This window comes from Amblyraja radiata, chromosome 5, assembly GCF_010909765.2.
Source record: "Amblyraja radiata isolate CabotCenter1 chromosome 5, sAmbRad1.1.pri, whole genome shotgun sequence".
Lineage (NCBI taxonomy): Eukaryota > Metazoa > Chordata > Chondrichthyes > Rajiformes > Rajidae > Amblyraja > Amblyraja radiata.
In genome coordinates, this window is record NC_045960.1 from 90,346,467 (window position 1) to 90,366,250 (window position 19,784).

Here is a 19,784-nt window from a genome sequence, read left to right on the forward strand (position 1 = left end):
ACTGACATAACCATCGCTACTTGTGCCCCCACAGCCATTCATTATTCAGCAGGAGCAACCTTAACACAATGAAATCAGAAGAGTGATACCTATAGTAACATGTATGACACACGGTGGCACAGCGGTGGAGTTACTGCCTTACAGCAACAGAGACCCGGGTTTGGTCCTGATTGCGGGTGCTGGCTATACGGAGTTTGTACATTCTCCTCATCACCGCATAAGTTTTCACCGGGTGCTCCGGTTTCCTCCCTCATTCCAAAGACGTCCATGTTTGTAGGTTAATTGGCTTGGTAAAATTGTAAATTGTCCCGAGTGTGTAGAATAGTGCTAGTGTATGGGGTTCATTGGACGACGCGGACTCGGTGGACCGAAGGGCTTAATGTTAAACCCTTTCCCAGGAATATAAAGAAGGACAATAAAAGCTTCTTTAGATATGTTAAGGGAAAAAGAGTAGCAAAGTCAAACGTGGCTCCCTTGAAGGCAGACACGGGTGAAATTATTATGGGGAACAAGGAAATGGCAGAAGAGTTGAACAGGTACTTCGGATCTGTCTTCACTAAGGAAGACACAAATAACCTCCCAGAAGTACTGGAGGACAGAGGATCTAAGGGGGTCGAGGAACTGAAAGAAATTTTCATTAGGCGAGAAATAGTATTGGGTAGGCTAATGGGACTGAAGGATGATAAATCCCCTGGGCCTGATGGTCTGCATCCCAGGATCCTCAGGGAGGTGACTCTAGAAATAGTGGACGCATTGGTGATCATTTTCCAATGTTCAATAGATTCAGGATCAGTTCCTGTGGATTGGAGGATAGCTAATGTTATCCCACTTTTCAAGAAAGGAGCGAGAGAGAAAACGGGGAAATACAGACCAGTTAGCCTGACTTCGGTGGTGGGAAAGATGCTGGAGTCAATTATTAAAGAGGTAATAATGGGGCATTTGGATAGCAGTAAAAGGATTAATCCAAGTCAGCATGGATTTATGAAAAGGAAATCATGCTTGACTAATCTTCTGGAATTTTTTGAGGATGACAAGTAAAATGGATGAAGGGGAGCCAGTGAATGTAGTGTATCTAGACTTTCAGAAAGCCTTTGATAAGGTCCTGCACGGGAGACTGGTGACTAAAATTAGAGCGCATGGTATTGGGGGTAGGGTGTGGATAGAAAATTGGTTGGCAGACAGGAAGCAAAGTGTAGGAGTGAACGGGTCCTTTTCAGAATGGCAGGCAGTGGCGAGTGGTGCCGCAAGGCTCGGTGTTGGGGCCGCAACTGTTTACCATATATATTAATGATTTGGAAGAGGGAATTAGGAGCAACACTAGCAAGTTTGCGGATGACACAAAGCTGGGTGGCAGTGTGAACTGTGAAGAGGATGTTAGGAGGTTGCAGGGTGACCTGGACAGGTTGAGTGAGTGGGCAGATGCGTGGCAGATGCAGTATCATATAGATAAATGTGAGGTTATCCACTTTGGCAGCAAAAACAAGGAGGCAGATTATTATCTCAATAGGGTTAGGTTAGGTAAGGGGGAGGTACAGTGAGACCTGGGTGTCCTTGTACACCAGTCACTGAAAGTTGGCGTGCAGGTACAGCAGGCAGTGAAGAAAGCTAATGGAATGTTGGCCTTCATAACAAGAGGATTTCAGTATAGGAGTAAAGAGGTTCTTCTGCAGTTGTATAGGGCTCTGGTGAGACCACATCTGGTTTATTGTGTACAGTTTTGGTCTCCTAATTTGAGGAAGGACATCCTTGTGATTGAGGCAGTGCAGCGTAGGTTCACGAGATTGATCCCTGGGATGGCGGGACTGTCATATGAGGAAAGATTGAAAAGACTAGGCTTGTATTCACTGGAGTTTAGAAGGATGAGGGGGAATCTTATAGAAACATATAAAATTATAAAAGGACTGGACAAGCTAGATCCAGGAAAAATGGTACCAATGTTGGGCGAGTCCAGAACCAGGGGCCACAGTCTTAGAATAAAGGGGAGGTCATTTAAGACTGAGGTGAGAAAAAACTTTTTCAACCAGAGAGTTGTGAATTTGTGAAACAGAGGGCAGTGTAGGCCAAATCACTGGATGGATTTAAGAGAGAGTTAGATAGTGCTCTAGGGGCTAGTGGAGTCAAGGGATATGGGGAGAAGGCAGGCACGGGTTATTGATTGGGGACGATCAGCCATGATCGCAATGAATGGCGATGCTGGCTCAAAGGGCCGAATGGCCTCCTCCTGCACCTGTTTTCTATGTTTCTATGTTTCTATGTCTATGTGCTGCTCAGCGCAGTTATTGGAAACCGTCACCAATTTTCCTCTCTGTTTGCCCGGCAGGAATTCGTGATGATCGTGGTGTTTGGGCTGGAGTTCATCGTGCGAGTGTGGGCGGCGGGCTGCTGCTGTCGTTACCGCGGGTGGATGGGACGCGCCCGCTTTGTACGCAAGCCGTTCTGTGTCATCGGTGAGTGATAACCCGCATGGTGGGAGTGGGAGGTGGGGCCGCCAACGACGGGTAATGGCGAATGCCGTGAGCATCAAAGACAAGGACGTTGATCGATCCTGACTCGACTGGAGGCTCCACCTCATTGTTGGAGTCATGTACCTGTGTACTGAATCACCTTCTGTGTGACTCAGTGGGTGAAACTGTTTGATGAACATCACCCTGTTAGAATTGGTTCCAATTTTTCATTTGTAGTCTGCAGCCACTTCGGAATTTCTTTAGCTGCGAAAAAACAAGAAGTGTTGCTGGATAGGGTAGTGATTCTTTCAATGGATGCCACCTGGTGCAGACGATGGCTTGCTGACAGCAGTGAAGTTCTAGCCATTCTTCCAGTGCCACTTGTCGGGAAGGATTCTGATCCAAAACGTCACCTATTCCTCGTCTCCAGAGATGCTGCCTGACCCGCTGAGTTACTCCAGCATTTTGCGTGTATTCACTTAGCACAAGTACTTAGTACTTAGCTGACTAAGTACAAGGATTGGAGGGCAGGAAAGAAGGAAAAGACAGAGACACAAGGATTTGCAGGTGCTGGAATCTTGAATAAAACACAAAGTGCTGGAGTAACTCAGTGGGTCAGGCAGCACCTCTGGAGGACATGGATGGTCAATGTTTCAGGTCATGACAGAACGAAAACCCATCAGATATACCCAGTCAACAAAGGAGATAGAAAAGCTTGTGGGAGTAACCAATTGTACAAGCATGAACTAATTCATGAGGTCCAATTGGTTGGTAAAGGCCCTTCAACCCAAATGCCCCCACAAGCTTCCTCCCTTCCCTCTTCCTCCAACATTTCCTCTTATTCATTTATTTTTCCTCTTCTTATAAAGTTTTCCCCTCGAAGGCATCAATTAAAGAAGCTAAGCTACTTTAGCCTGGGACAGAAGATTTTCTCAAATCAACTCAGTTCCTGCTCCGATGAATGACTGCAGTTTCACTCTTGAGAAATATTTGGTTAGAATTTACACAGCGAGGTAAACCTGGACTTCGGTGAGTAATGAGGTGTTAAAAGGATTCATTTGGGAGCATAATTAATGCTTTTACCAGTTGCAAGGGAACACAAGCAATAAATCTGCTATGAGAAGGAACTGTGTAAATGAAGTAGAAAACTATTTACTGAAAATTAAAATGACCCTACATGTTGCACATAAAACAAAATGTTCTTTGGCAAGAACAGATATGGATGAATTGAATGTTAAACAAGAAATCAATTGACCACAAGTCTTCATTGTTGCAATCGGATTTGTGGTGACCTGTAGCACAGCGTCTTTGTCTTCAGTGGCTCCTTTGCCTACACTGGCTGAGGGGACAAGTATTCCCCACCACTGACATTAGTGGCTCACAAACCATTCATGTGGCTTTGTTAGAATAAGGAGAAGGAGGGGAAGCAAATAATGGAAATCTGCAATGAAAGCCAGAACTCACGAGAAACACTCAACAGGTTGGTCAGCACCTCAGATTCAGATTCAACTTTATTGTCATTGTGCAGTGTACAGTACAGAGACAACGAAATGCAGTCCTGTAGAGAGGGAAACAGTTGCCCTGAAGAAGGAAAGGGCCACACAGTGTGGCACAGCTGGTAGAGCTGCTGCCTCCCAGTGCCAGAGACTCGGGTTCGATTCTGACCTCAGCTGCAGTGTCCGTGTGGAGTTTGCACGTTCTCCCTGCGACCGAGTGGGTGTTGTCCGGGTGCTCCAGTTTCTTCCCACATCCCAAAGACATGTGGGTTTGTAAATTAATTGGCCTCTGTATATTGCCCCTAGTGTGTAGGCGGTGGATACAAAAGTGAGATAACGTTGAACTGGTGTGAACAGCTGATCGTTCGGTGGCAGAAGGTCCTGTTTCTCTAAACTAAAACTAAAAGAACTAAATTAAAATGCTCCAGGCATTCTTCTGAGTTGCTTCCAAGGTTCAATGAAAGGCCTGCTTGCAGCATCATCACGTTCACATGCTCAGACAACACAAAAAACATTAATTATACATCAATCTCACCAAAGATTCTACCCAACAGTAAAAAGAAAGAAGCCTGCAAAAAAAAAGATATTAGTGCAAAACTCATTTAACAAAAAAAGTACGTCCATGGTACTGCAGGAGGTGGTTCATAGTGTACCATTGCTGAGGTGGGATGCAGGTTGTGCAGATAGGTTGAAGAATCTAATAATCTTATAAAGTACTTCTTGCTGAATCTGGTGGTCTACGACTTCAGGCTTCTATACCTCCTGCAGTGAGAAGTGGCCCCGATCCGGATGGTGAGGATCCTTGATGAAATATGCTGCCTTTCATTAATACCTAATGTAGATACCTCCAATGGTGGAGAGGGCTGTGCTCATGATGGACTGGACCGAGTTCGTCACTCTCTGTTGCCTTGTGTATTCTTATGTGTTTAAATCCTAGCACAGGATACGTACTACAGAAGAAACAAGGAACTGCAGCTGCTGGTTAATACACAAAAGTACACAAGGCGCTGGAGTAACTCAGCAGGTCAGGCAGCATCTCTGAAGAACATGGAGAGGTGATGTTTCAGGTTGAGTCTGAAGAAGAGCTTCGACCCGAAAAGTCACCTATCCATGCTCTCCAGTGATGAGCTGCCTGACCTGCTGAGTTCCTCCAGCACTTTGTGTACTTTCTATGGTACATCTGTAGTTATTTGGTGACATCCCAAATCTCTTTTGACTTCTAACAAAGTAGAGGCTGGTGTGCCTTCTTTGTGATTATATCTGTGCTGGGCCAAGAACAATTCATCCAAGATCTTAAAGCATATGAATTTCTCGATAAATCTGTGCATTTGGGCATCAGAGAGTCACAGCTGTGACAGCTGCTGCCTCAGAGCTTCAGTGATCCATGTTTAGCCCTGGCTGCAGTGCTGTCTGTGTGGAGTTTGCACATTTTCCCTGTGACTGAGTGGGTTTTTCCGGTTTCTACACACATCCCAAAGACATGCAGGTTCAGTGGTAATTGGCCTCTGTAAATTGCCCCTCGTGTGTAGTAAGTGATAAAATCTGGGGGGTATTGATGGGAATACGTTGATAGAGAATCCCTTTGTTATCACCTCTTCCGTAACCAACAATAGACCATTGTGGGCTCTACCTTCCTTGGTCATCAGTGCCTGCTCTGATTTCTGTACCTTTTCTTGCTTCTAGTTTCCCTCTTCCCTTACTCTCAGTCTGAAGAAGGATCTCGACCCGAAACGTCACCTATTCTTTTTCTCCAGAGATGCTGCCTGACCCGCTGAGTCACTCCAGCTTTTTGTGCCTATCCTCCATCAATGAAGGCAGGTTTGTGCATCCTCGGCTTTATCCTTCTAAATTCAACAATCAATTCCTTGGTCTTACTGAAGCTGAGTGCAAGTTTGTTGCTCTGGCACCAATAAATCAATTTTCAATCTCCCTCATGTATTCTGACTCAGCAACGTCCAAAAACGGTGTTGGCGTCGGCAATTTTAAAGATGTCGTTGGAATTGTGTTTGGCTCCACAGTCATGAGTATAGCGAGCTTAGAACAGGGGACTGAGTACACAATCCTGAGCTGCTCCTGTGCTGATGGTTATCGAGGAGGAAGTGTTGCCAATTCATACTGATTGTGGGCTGCCAATGGGGAAGTTGAGGATTCAATTACGTCGGGATGACAGGAGACCCAGTTCCCTAAGTTTGGAGGGGATGATGGTGTTGAACATGTGTGTCCTAAACACATTGATACTCCCAACATGTATTACTTCATGTTTGAATTAAACTCCGCCTGCCATTCCTCAGCCCATTTCACCAACACATCGATATCTCCTGGTAGTCTAATACTGCGCTCCACACCGTTAACACCTCAGCCCATCAACTGCGAACATATTTCTTGAAAATATTTTGAGAAATCAGTAAATCAGCCTATTAACTTCATTCACCCCTGAGATTATATTGTGGCTACCATCTGACCCCTGCTCGCAGGGTTTAACCAACAATTGATCCCCATTAGTGTAGTTGTTACAAAATAATAAAGATCTTTCAAATACTGCAGTAAGATATTGTGCAAGGGAGCATGAAATAAATATTTAATGAATGCATTGTCAACAGTGCATTTACATAATAGAGAATTGGCTATTTTTGCACATTGGTGAGATGCTGTACAAAGACAAAAATACAGTGCCGTGAATGCAGTTCCACAGAATTAAATAAATGCCAGGTTGGCCTCAGGGAGTTTAGAAAGAGAGAGAGAGAGAGAGAGAGAGAGAGGGAGAAACTGATGGGGAATAGGAAAGAGGGAGAGGGAGATCTGCATAATACAAGATCAGACACAATCTCACATCAGCACAGTAACTATCTCAGCAGCAGTACCTGATGCTCAATAAAGGACCATGAATCAAACAGATTACCTTACTGCTAAATGCAAAATGCTGCAAATACTCATCAGATCAGGCAACTTGTGTGGAGATGGAAGCAAAGTTCATGGTTTATTATGATACAAGGCCATTCCCCTGAAACATTAACTCCGTTGCTGTCTCATATAAAAAAAATAGAAAATGCTGGAAACATTCAGTGGGTCGGGCAGCAAATTTATAGATGCTGCCTGTCCTGTTGAGTAATTCTAACGGTTGCTGTTTTATTTCAGATTTGCAGCATTTTCAGTCTTTTTTTCCCTTTTCTTATCTTCCTGCAACATCTGTGGTGTCATTGCTTTTTTTTCTGAGACAGGGTTGCTCGATTCATGTTCCACCACAAAGTCTTGAGTCCCCAACATTTAAACTGAAACTCCAGTGCATTACAGGGGAAGTCCTGTGTACCTGAACAGTTCATCCTTGTGTGAGTTTTATACTATATGTGGAGAGATACAAGATAACATTTATTTGTCACATGTACCAGTCGGTACAGTGAAATGTGTGATCGCCATACAGTCATACAAATAATAAAGAGAACAGAACACTATAGTCTTTAACACAGACATCCCCACACAGCGGGATCAATGTTTCCCACTGTGAGGGAAGGCTCCAAAATTCAGTCATCCTCCTCTGTTGTCCTCCCGTGGTCGGGGGGCTCCCGAACCCCCCCCCCCCCCCCCGCTGTCGCCACTACGGGCTGCCCGATGTTCAGGCCCGCTTGCCGGGGTGATGGAAGTCCGACGTCGGGACTGAGGGACATCCTCAGCAGCTTGGACATCCGAATCGGCCACCTCCTACCGGAGTCCGCGGTTCCCGAAGTCAACAGGCCGCGCTGGGTGGAGATTCAACGCTGGCGGTCCTCGGCAAAGGGCCCCAGAACTCCGCGATGTTAAAGTCAGCGCCACCCGCGCTGGAAGCTCTACAGACCACAGCTCCGATGTTGAAGCAGCAGGCCCAACACTCCGGAGCTTCAACGGCGATCCAGGTAAGGCATCGCCCGCCTCGCGATGGATCCAGCGCTGTGTCGCCGCTGCTGAAGCTCTGGTCTGGGTCCCCGGCAGGAAAGGCCGCTCCAATCCAGGTGGTAGGCCGCGAGGAGGAGGAGGGGCGAGGACGCGACTCGGAGAATAGTCGCGTCCTCGCCAGGAAGTGACTGGGAAACGGTTTCCCCTTACCGTACCCCCTCCCCCACATAGAAAAGCTAAAGAAATCTCCAAAAACAAACTTTTAAAACTGACTAAAAATGTTAAAGTGACAGAAAAACGGACAGACTGTAGGCAGAGGCTGCCATCAATGCAGCGCCCCTAGTGGACCAATGCATAATGCACTGGAGTGTGGCTGGTTTAGTTTATAGTTTAATTTAGTGATACAGCATGGAAATAGGCCCTGTGTCCGACCAAGTCTACGCCGACCATCGATCACCCATTCACACTAGTTCTATGTTATCCCACTTTCTCATCCGCTCCCTACACACTAGGGGTAATTTACTGAAACCAATTTACCTACAAACCCGCATGTCTTTGGGATGTGTGAGGAAACCGGAGTACCTGGAGTAAACCCACGCAGTCAAGGGGAGAACGTACAAACCCACACAGTCAAGGGGAGAACGTACAAACCCACACAGTCAAGGGGAGAACGTACAAACCCACACAGTCAAGGGGAGAACGTACAAACCCACACAGTCAAGGGGAGAACGTACAAACTCCACACGGTCAAGGGGAGAGCGTACAAACCCACACAGTCAAGGGGAGAACGTACAAACCCACACAGTCAAGGGGAGAACGTACAAACTCCACACGGACAGAAACCGAGTTGAGGATCGAACCTGGGTCTCTGGTGCTGTGAGGCAACTGCTCTGCGTCGCCCTTTAATTATTGTCACATAGAAGGCGTCATTCGACTCATCGTGCCAATGTTAACTTGCAGGCAGGTCCCGATATTCCTCCTACTGTTTACCTACATTCCCCCTCCACCCAAATCTATTCTCTCTCACAACTGAACTCCCCGTTGATTTATTGATTGTTGCTCATCTCCTTTAAATCATGCCCCTCTCATCTTATAGCTATGCCCATTAGTACTTGATTTTTACATTCTGGGACGAAGGGCTAACTGCTGACCCTCAGCAGTCTCTCATAATTTTATATAGATCTCTCAGGTCTCCCAGCAACCTCTGGTGTTCCAGAGAAAACAATCAAAGTCTGAGCAACCTCTCCCTGTAGCTAATACCCCACTAATCCAGGCATCATTCTGGTAAACCTCCTCTTCTCCCTTTCCAAAGCATCCACATCCTTCCTGGAATGGGGTGACCAGAACCGCACGTAATATTCCAAATGCGGCCTAACCAAAGTCTTATAAAGCTGCATCATGCCTTCCTGACTATCTTCTCTTAATCTATTAATCTATTACCCTAATCTGAGGAAAGACATTCTTGCCAAAGAGGGAGTACAGAGAAGGTTCACCAGACTGATTCCTGGGATGTCAGGACTTTCATATGAAGAAAGATTGGATAGACTCGGCTTGTACTCGCTAGAATTTAGAAGATTGAGGGAGGATCTTATAGAAACTTCCAAAATTCTTACGGGGTTGGACAGGCTAGATGCAGGAAGATTATTCCCGATGTTGGGGAAGTCCAGAACAAGGGATCGCAGTTTAAGGATAAGGGGGAAGTCTTTTAGGACCGAGATGAGAAAATCATTTTTTACACAGAGAGTGGTGAATCTGTGGAATTCTCTGCCACAGAAGGTAGTTGAGCCCAGTTCATTGGCTATATTTAAGAGGGAGTTAGATGTGGCCCTTGTGGCTAAGGGGATCAGAGGGTATGGAGAGAAGGCAGGTACAGGATACTGAGTTGAATGATCAGCCATGATCATATTGAATGGCGGTGCAGGTTCGAATAGCCTACTCCAGCACCTATTTTCTATGTTTCTAATTGATCTATTAAGGTTATTTTGCTGATCAAGTAAAGCTGAGAAAAGAGAGACTTCATTGGTAATTTGGCAAATCAGCTACAGCTGTGCCCAATGTTCCAACTTTGATGCATTTCCTCGTCTAATCGTATCTTTCCTCAGCCACTTTGTTCAGCAATATTCTGCTCCAGAAACAGAGTCTGCTGCAGTCCCCAGATAATCCTATTGTTCTGGTTTGCATGGTCCAGAGTAAGGGACAAACTGCGGCAATATCAACATCAGTGTGATCCCACTTCAATGGGAAGTTCAGAACTACATGTTATTCTTCCCTAAAAAGGGGCATCCAAATACAAGGAGGGGTATCCTGTAACATCCGAGCCAGGAGATAAGATAAGATAAGATAAGATAAGATAGAATTTATTTGCCACACAACCAGGGTTGGTGGAATTTGGGTTGTCAGCAGCGATACAATAATAAAGAACACACAACCACAATAAAAATGTAACACAAACATCCACCACAGCATTCATCACTGTGGTGGAAGGCACAAAATTTGGCCAGTCCTCCTCCATTTCCCCCCCATGGACAGGACCAGAGTCCAGAGTCCAGATGGGGAAATGGATTGGACAGGCGTGTACACTACACTGAGGCAGAATTGCTGCCAGAGACCCAGGTTCGATCCTGACCACGGGTGCCATCTATATTGTGTTTGCACCTTGTCCCTGTGGCCACGTGGGTTTTCTCCGGGTGTTCCGGTTACCTGCCACACTCCAAAGACATGCAGGTTTGTAGGTTAACTCTCTTCAGTAAATTGTAAAATTGACTCTAGCGTGTGTAGATTGGTATTCGGGGCGATCGCTGGTCGGCGCTGACTCGGTGGGCCGAAGAATCCGTTTCCGTGCTGTATCTCTAAAGTGTGGGTGGAGCATTCATGATTTTGGTGGCGACACTTGTGAGGAATCCAGGGCTGGTGTGGAGTACGGGAGGCACATTGACAGGGAGAGTTCTGGGGAGATCCAAGGGGAACCTTTCCCAAAATCACACAGACAGCACTTCCAAATTCAGTACTCGCTGCAGCAGAAGAACGGGTGATGCGTGCCAACCTTGCCCACAACCCAAAAATAAATAGCAAAACACACACAGGGATAGCTGGCTTACTGCCAGGATGAAGGGTAGAGAATGGTAATTATTTATAGTAAAAAGACACAAAATGTGTTGTAGCTTCTGATCTATCTCTCTCAAAGTGCAGATACATCAGTTCCACACTGGCAGTGATTTAGAGCGTGCTGCATTCCCTCCCTCCCAAGGGCTCATGCTGGGGTGGAGCGAGGCACCACGCATCAGGCTTTGCAGTACAACCTGAGTTAGCACTTTTTTTTTGTTTTGACAAGCGCCGTTGAAATATAACTGGGCTCATTCCCTGCAATGCACCTTTTCCCCAGTCCTGCCACACCGAAGGTCTCGCTTCATAAACAGTTCTGTACAAGATCGGACAAATGTACCCTGACAACAGGTTTCTGTTGAGTTCAAGTTCAAGTTCAAGTGAGTTTATTGTCATGTGTCCCTGCATAGGACAATGAAATTCTTGCTTTGCTTAAGCACACAGAAAATAGTAGGCATTTACTACAAAACAGATAAATGTGTCCATATACCATGATATAAATATATACACACATGAATATGTTGTGTATATCTGCTTGTGTTGTCGATCCGGCACAAATTGAAGAAGCAAGGAACTGCAGATACTGGTTTACAGGGGGGGAAAGGCCCAAAGTGCTGGAGTAACTTGACAGGTCAGGCAGCATCCCTGAAGAATGTGGATAGGTGATGTTTCAGGTCAGGACCCTTTTTCAGACTAAATGTAAAGGGGGGGTGGGGGAAGAAAAGTTGGAAGACAGGGGGGTCAGGCTGCCTCCTGTGTCTTTTTTTTCAGCACAAATTGAATCCGTTTTTGGAAGTCATTTTTTTCATCTCTGAAGTTGGCTCTGAAGCTCATTTGCATTCCACTGAAAGCAACATTTTGATATATATCGGTGTACGTAAGGTGGTGCAGTTGTATTAATTCATCTGCAAATGGTTTGCCCCACAAAATTATCAGCATTTTGAACCAAGTAGCCAAACCTCAGCCTGTGATTTATTTGCTTTTAACGAAATGAAAATGACTTTCAAGTACTGTGTCGAACCATTCAGGTTTTATGGGCCACCAGTAGCCAGATTCAAAGCAAATCGGAAGCAATGTATTATCGAGAGATTTTAAATGTTGAATCCATATCTGGGTGGCCATCCTCATAGCTCTCATTAAGATACTGAACTTTTTTAAACTCCTTGGGGGAAATTTCCTGTGGTGGGGCCATTTTTATAGGTTTCCAGCACCATGGGCTGGGATGTAGACAGGAGGAAGTGCAGATGCTACGAATGTTGCATCAAGCACAAAGTGCTGGAGTAACTCAGCAGATCAGGCATCATCGCTGAAGGACTTGGACGGGCGAGGCAGCACCTATAGAACCATAACTAAAGAAAATGGAAAGAGTTGGTAGGAAACCCCAGAGGTTCATTTCTTACACAAAGGGTGATGGGTGCATGGAACGAGCTGCCGGAGGAGGTCATTGAGGCAGATACTATTGTAATGTTTAAGAAACAATGGCTCCTTACAAACAGGCCGTTCAGCCCATCGTGTATCTGGGTTAGGAGCAAAGGCCATTCATAGTTGGCAAAACCTGAGAACTGCTCGCTGAACACAATGCAGACACTGATAGTGTAAAAAAAAACTTCCCTCAGCAGATCCCCCTATCCATTCCCTGCTGTCCTGATAATAGCGCCAGAAAATCCTCACCAATAAATCATCTTCAGCCTGAAGTAACAAAACAGCTGTTTTCCCTTCACTAACTTGAATGCTGATAAAGTCTTCCCACACAATGTGCTAAATTAAAAGATCAGTTCAAGCTTCTCTCAAAATTAAATGCTCCTCAGGGATTTAATTAGATCCAATTCATCTCACGATTGTAAATGGTGAGAGGTTTTTTTTAAACATTGTAAATGGGAATCACACAAAATTTGTCAGTTGACGAAATCCATTGTTAAATTCAAAAATGTTCTGAAGAATTAAGAGGAATTATGCTGCCTGGGGTCAGATTGAAACCTCGCTGTAATCTCGTTGGTGTGCAGACAGGACTTTGGACTTTTTCTTTTTCTTTTGTAAATTGAGTCAAACTATGGCGACGAGTTCAATAATTTCACTGTACTGTGCAATAAAGTGCCATTGAGCCATTGTACCTGTTGACAGCCGTAGATTGATACATTCATACATTCATACATTCATACAGCTCAGAAACAGGCCCTTTGGTCCATCATTTCCATGCTGTCATTTGCATCGGTCTACAGTATACTAATCCCATTGCCTGCATTGGGTGAAGAAGGGCCCTGAGCCAAAACGTCATCTATCCATGTTCTCCGGAGATGCTGCCTGACCCGTTAACGCACTCCAGCACTCTGCGTCTTTTTTTGTCAACCAGAATCTGCAGATCCTTGTTTCTCCTGGTATACCCTGCAGATTCAAATGCCAAATGTCCAAATGCTTCTTGAATATGATTGTATCTGCCTCCACCACCTCCTCTGGCAGCTGGTTGCAGATATCAATCACTCTCCATGTGAAAAACTTTCCCCTCAGATTCCTTTTAAATCTCCTCCTTTCATCTTAAGCTTGTGCCTTCCTGTCTGAAGATAGACAAGGTAATCAGACAAGCATCCCTGACGCACTCCCTGCGGGTCGGGTACTTTTCGGCGCTGCCGTTTCAGCGCCTCCGTTTATAATATCTGTACTCATCAGAACCCTAACCCTAATCCTAACCTCTGTAAATACCTCCAGATAAATAAAAGTGTTCCATGCATCACAATACTCCTGAATAGTGAATTCCAGAGATTCATCACCCTCTGAAAGATGTTCCTATGCCAAGGATATTGCAAGTGAGATCAGCTTTATGTTAACAAGTTTGGAAATTGGTTTCCACTGGCCACCGCTGTGGCACCCTAACCCTAACCCTAACTCTAACACCCCGAAACGGAGGCGCCGAATCAGCGGCGCCCAAATGGCAGCGCTGAAACGGTGGTGCCGAATGGTACCATTCCGCTCCCTGCTGCTCCTGCGGTGAAACCTCTTTGGTTGCTGACTCTGACTGACAAACTCACATTAATCATCCAGATTCATGCACGCAGCATAGGCTGCCGGTACGTTTTATTATTTAGCATTATTGCCTGGGCAAGACAATGGGCAAAAAACACTCAAATAAACATAGAAACATAGAAAAATAGGTGCAGGAGTAGGCCATGCGGTCCTTCGAGCCATTTAATATGATCAAGGTTGATCATCTAAAATCAGTACCCCGTTCCTGCTTTTTCCCCATATCCCTTGATTCCTTTAGCTCTAAGAGCTAAATCTAACATCCCAAACAACTTGACAGTGCCATCGTCATAAAAATACAACGCATCCTAACATCGCTACTTCCTCAAAACTAAGAAAATTCAGCATGTCTCCAGCGACTCTTACCAATATTTACAGATGCTCCATAGAAGCATACTATCAGCACCACCACTTGCTTTGGCAACTGCTTTGCCTAACATCACAAGAAACAACAAAAGTTATGGTTGTAGCCCGGTCCATCACACAAACCCCAACCCCGCCATTAACTCCATCTGCACTTCACACTGCCTCAGGAAAGCAGACAATATAATCAAGGACAATTTACACCCTAGTCATTCCCTCCTCCTCACTCTCCATTGGGTCTCTCATGAGCTGTAGATGTAGTCTCATTCTCTCCATCTTGCTACTGTCCTTGCAATATATTTTTATCTACACTTTCTATATAACTGTAACACTGTATTCTGCACTCTGTTTCCTTGATTTCTTTGCACTGCCCGTTGTACTTGTAAATGGTTTGATTATACTCATGTATGAATGAATGAATGAATTGGCCAAGTATTCACATACAAGGAATTTGGCTTGGTGCTCCGCCGACAAGTGACAACATGACATACAGTGACAGTTAGTAATGACACATAAAACATTAAACATTAATAATAAAACATTATTGATTAAACATGTGAATTAAATAAAATACCAGAACAAAAGGAGGCTACAGATTTTTGGTTATTGAGTAGAGCTACTACTTGTGGAAAAAAGCTGTTTTTATGTCTGGCTGTGGCAGCTTTGACAGTCCGGAGTTGCCTTCCAGAGGGAAGTGATTCAAAGAGGTTGTGGGGTAATTCATGCCTGTTTAGCATGTAAAGCACACCTTCTCACTGTGCCTCGGCACATGTGAATGAATGAATACTTTATTGTCACAGTGAAATTCTTTGCTTGCCAAGGTATGCAATAGTCGACACTAAGGGCGGCAACAGAGTTAAAAAGTATCCCGTGCCAGGTCCACCTTGGTTCTCCCCCCCCCCCCTCCCCCTCCGCCTCCCCCATAGCGGACCCCCCACACCGGGTCCTCCATTGTTCCTGCCCCTGGCGGCGATGTCCTCACTCCCACCTGGTCCATCCTTGACTGCCGCACCGACCTCTCCACTAGCGCCATTGGGTCCGCTCCTGACGCCTCCGTGGAGCCCACACGTGACAATAGTAAATCAAACCAAAACAAAGAGTCATTAAAATAAGGTGATCAGCAGATTGTTCAGATATCCCAGGTTAAGCTGGAAAGAGTGCAGACAAGGTTTATGTGATTGGTGGCACGAATCGAGGTGCCTCAGCTATAGGGAGAGTTTGGGCATGCTAGGACTTTATTCCTTGGAATGCAGGTGACTAAGGAGTGATCTTATAGAGGTTTATAAAATCATTGAGGGTAATTAATAGGGTGAATGCTCAGAGCCTTTTATCCAGAGTAAAGGAATCACGAACCAGATGTTTTAGGTGTAAGGTGAGAGGGGAAAATTTAATAGCAACCTGAGGGGCAACCTTTTCACTCAGAGGGATGATGGATATATGGAACGAGCTGCTTGTGGAGGTAGGTGATGCAGGTACAATAACAACATTTAAAATGCACAAACCAATTACATGGGTAGTACAGGTTTAAAGGGATATGGGCCAAATGCGGGCAAACGGGACCAGCTAAGATGGGGCATCTTGTTCGGCATGGACCAATTTGCCTGGATGACCTGTTTCCGTGCTTTAAGACTCCGTGACTCCAGGGGTACCGCAATATTGTGACATTCAAGGCATCAAAGAGGGAATTACGCAGACATAGTTGCGTGGTGAAATAAAAAGAAATCTAAAGATCTAAGACAGGTTAGATTCCAATAAGGAAGGCTAAACACTAAGAGCTCGATTTAATGTTATGAGGTTGCAGGGTGACCTGGACAGGTTGAGTGAGGGGGCAGATACGTGGTAGATGCAGTATAATATAGATAAATGTGAGGTTATCCACTTTGGCGGCAAAAACAAGGGGACAGATTATTATCTCAATGGGGTTAGGTTAGGTAAGGGGGAGGTACAGTGAGACCTGGGTGTCCTTGTACACCGGTCACTGAAAGTTGGCATGCAGGTACAGCAGTCAGTGAAGAAAGCTAATGGAATGTTGGCCTTCATAACAAGAGGATTTCAGTATAGGAGTAAAGAGGTTCTTCTGCAGTTGTATATGGCTCTGGTGAGACCACATCTGGAGTATTGTGTACAGTTTTGGTTGAGGAAGGACATCCTTGTGATTGAGGCAGTGCAGCTTAGGTTCGCGAGATTGATCCCTGGGATGGCGGGACTGTCATGTGAGGAAAGATTGAAAAGACTAGGCTTGTATTCACTGGAATTTAGAAGGATGAGGGGGCAATCTTATAGAAACATATAAAATTATAAAAGGAGTGGACAAGCTAGATCCAGGAAAAATGTTCCCAATGTTGGGGGAGTCCAGAACCAGGGGCCACAGTCTTAGAATAAAGGGGAGGTCATTTAAGACTGAGGTGAGAAAAAACTTTTTCACCCAGAGAGTTGTGAATTTATGGAATTCCCTGCCACAGAGGGCAGTGGAGGCCAAGTCACTGGATGGATTTAAGAGAGAGTTAGATCGAGCTCTAGGGGCTAGTGGAGTCAAGGGATATGGGGAGAAGGCAGGCACGGTTATTGATAGGATTCATGATCACAATGAATGGCGGTGCTGGCTCAAAGGGCCGAATGACCTCTATTTTCTATGTTTCTATGTTTCTATGACGAGGAATTGTTGGCGATGATGAGCCATGATCACAATGAATAGCGGTGCTGGCTCGAATGGCTGAATGGCCTCCTCTTGCACCTATTTTCTATGTTTCTACGTTTCTATGTTAATAGAGATGTTACTGTTAAGAGGTGATGGGGAAGATCAATTGCGGTTGCCTGGGAGTCACAGAGGAAAAGCTCAGTGTATGAGAACTGGAGAAACATGAAGGGAACTTGCTGACATCCTTGCCCTCCGCAGATATCCTGGTTCTGATCGCCTCCGTCGCCGTCATTGCTGCCGGCACACAGCAGAACATCTTTGCCACGTCCGCCCTCCGAAGTCTCCGCTTCCTGCAGATTCTCCGCATGGTGCGTATGGACCGTCGAGGAGGCACCTGGAAGCTGCTGGGCTCCGTGGTGTATGCGCACAGTAAGGTGTGTGGGTGGGGAGATCCGCGCGGCAGGCTCATCGCCCAGGCCCCATCCCAGCTTGTAACTGGGCTTAACACTCACTCATTGTTTTATTGACCAAAAATAAACCTTTTTATTCAGGATAAAAAATACATACAAAACAAAAACGGTGCAAAAACTCTTCTTACATTCTCAGCGTCTACACATTCATTAGTGTTAAACCCAGAAGTGTTTAACACCTATCTTTAATCAGAACAATTCACCCTTGCCTCTCATGTGGCCCCCTGGGGTGATATTCATTCCCTTGTTTGAGGGGCATCTTCACCAGACTCTGCTCCTCAATGTTCAGCAGCTGAAGGACCCTAGACTATAGCCCTAACCCCCACAGAGTCTTGGAAGCAAAGCCCCCAACCCACGTACACCTGTAGTTTGAAATGGGCCTCTGGACAACATTCCCTGATGGACATCTTGCTGATCAGCCAACGAGATCAGCCTAACTGTCTCCCTTACCTTGTTCTCACTCCTGTTCTGAGGCTGGACGAAGGCTTGGCATTGAGGGTCCCATGAGTCCAGGGTGAACATTCCTGGCCCGGAAAGGCCTCAGTGGCGCATCGGTAGAGTTGCTACCTTACAGCGCCAGAGACCCGGGTTCGATCCTGACCACGGGTGCTGTCTGCAGCGAGTTTTACGTAGTTCTTCCTATGTTTGTATGGGTTTTCTCCGGGTGCTCTGGTTTCCTCCCACATTGCACAGACATGCAGGTTTGTAGGTCAATTGGCTTCTGTAAATTGTCCCTGGTGTGTAGGATGGGCATGGAACCAGTGTATGGGGATCGCTGATCAGCACGGATTCAGTGGGCTGATGGGCCACAGTACATCTCTAAACTAAACTAAATATTCCTGGCCAGGGAAGGCCTCAGTGTGGGGCTGCTGTTCATCACGATCCTGAGGTTGTTGCAGGAGCAAAGAGTTTGTCTAGAACAGCAGAATCCCAGGACACAGCGCCTTCTTAAAGAGGGGAATGAAAGATGTGGCCAACCTGGGAAGAAGTCTTCTCAGAGAGATAATGGAAGATGAAAAAGAGAATGAATATCAGAGTTAGCATTGATTTATTCTAACACTAAATTAAATAACTTTCTTCTATGCTATATGATGTTATGATCCAGTCTTTTTCTTTTCTTTATTCCCTATGGGTTGTGAACATTGTTGAGAGGGCCAGCATTTATTGCCCATCCTTATTGCCTCTGTGCTGAGGAGGCAGATACAAGTCAACCATATTGGTGGGGATGGAGTCACATAGAGACGATAGATTTCCCCCGTCTGAATAGTGAGTCTTTACAGCAATCCAATGGCTCCGCGGCTATCATGACTGATGCTAGTTTTTAATTATAGATTTATTTGCTGGCACATGAAGAAATTGTGGTGAGAGTAACTGAACACCAGGGAGGGACAGCTGGCATTGTACCTCTGGTTCCAAGTCTACCCACCGCGGGGGATTTTCCACACCTCGTGTCCCGGTCTATTGCCGTTGACAGGGAATGATTGTTGGGATTAGTCAACAATCCACCATTAGTGTATCAAATGGCTCCCAGAATGGTAGAAGGAAAACAGTTGCACCGTCTACATTTCCGAATGGAAATTTCTGAGGTCCCGTGAACCTTTTCCAAAATATAATATTTTCCGTCCGACGGATTAACCAATGGTGCACCAGGTTCCTTCCCACACCTGGGAATCTAACACAGATAGCTCCCTAGAGCTGTGGAGGAGACAATGATCCCTCATGGCCCATACTGTGTGGGACCAAGTGATTGACCACTGCTAGTCTTATTACTTCATGCCAACCTGTATCTCTTAAACTGGAGTTACATCTACTTACAAAGGGTACTGGAACTTGTTCAGTCCCCAAGTGTTATTTTAAAGATTGCTATAACGGTAAGGCTACCAACCTGCTCCGGAGGCCTTGAGACCGGAAATGGTGGAGATGTACCTTGTCTCATAGGGCGACAAGGTGTCACAGCGGTAGAGTTGCTGCCTTACAGTGCCAGACACCTGAGTTTGACCCTGACTGCGGGTGCTGTCTGTATGGAGTTTGTACCTCCTCCGTGTGGCCGTGAGGGTTTCTCCAGGTGCTCTGGCTTCCTCCTACACTTCAAAGACACACAGGTTTATAGGCTAATTGGCTTCTGTAAAAATTGTAGTGTCCCTAGTATTAGATTGTGCTAGTGTACGGGATGATCGCAGGTCGGCACGGACTCGTTGGGCCGAAGGGGCTGTTTCCACGCAGTATCTCTAAAGTCCAAAGTCTATAGTTTAAATCTCAGGAGTTCCTCCACCCACAGACGGTCAGGAGCACGGGTCAAATCCCAGGAGCCCAGATCCAGAGACGGAAGAACGACATTAACATATACACACACGCACACACAGTGAATGCATCGTGAAGTAGAATCATC

At 45.7% G+C, this 19,784-nt stretch overlaps 1 protein-coding gene across 1 annotated transcript in view; it reads left to right on the forward strand.

Moving 5' to 3' along the window:
• The window catches only part of kcnq5 (potassium voltage-gated channel subfamily Q member 5), a 53,219-nt gene that overhangs the window by 6,542 nt on the left and 26,893 nt on the right, over positions 1 to 19,784 (forward strand). The window contains exons 3-4 of the mRNA XM_033022083.1: positions 2,321 to 2,447; positions 17,184 to 17,359. Coding sequence (XP_032877974.1) covers positions 2,321 to 2,447; positions 17,184 to 17,359 — 303 coding nt within the window. The remainder of the gene's footprint in view (positions 1 to 2,320; positions 2,448 to 17,183; positions 17,360 to 19,784) is intronic.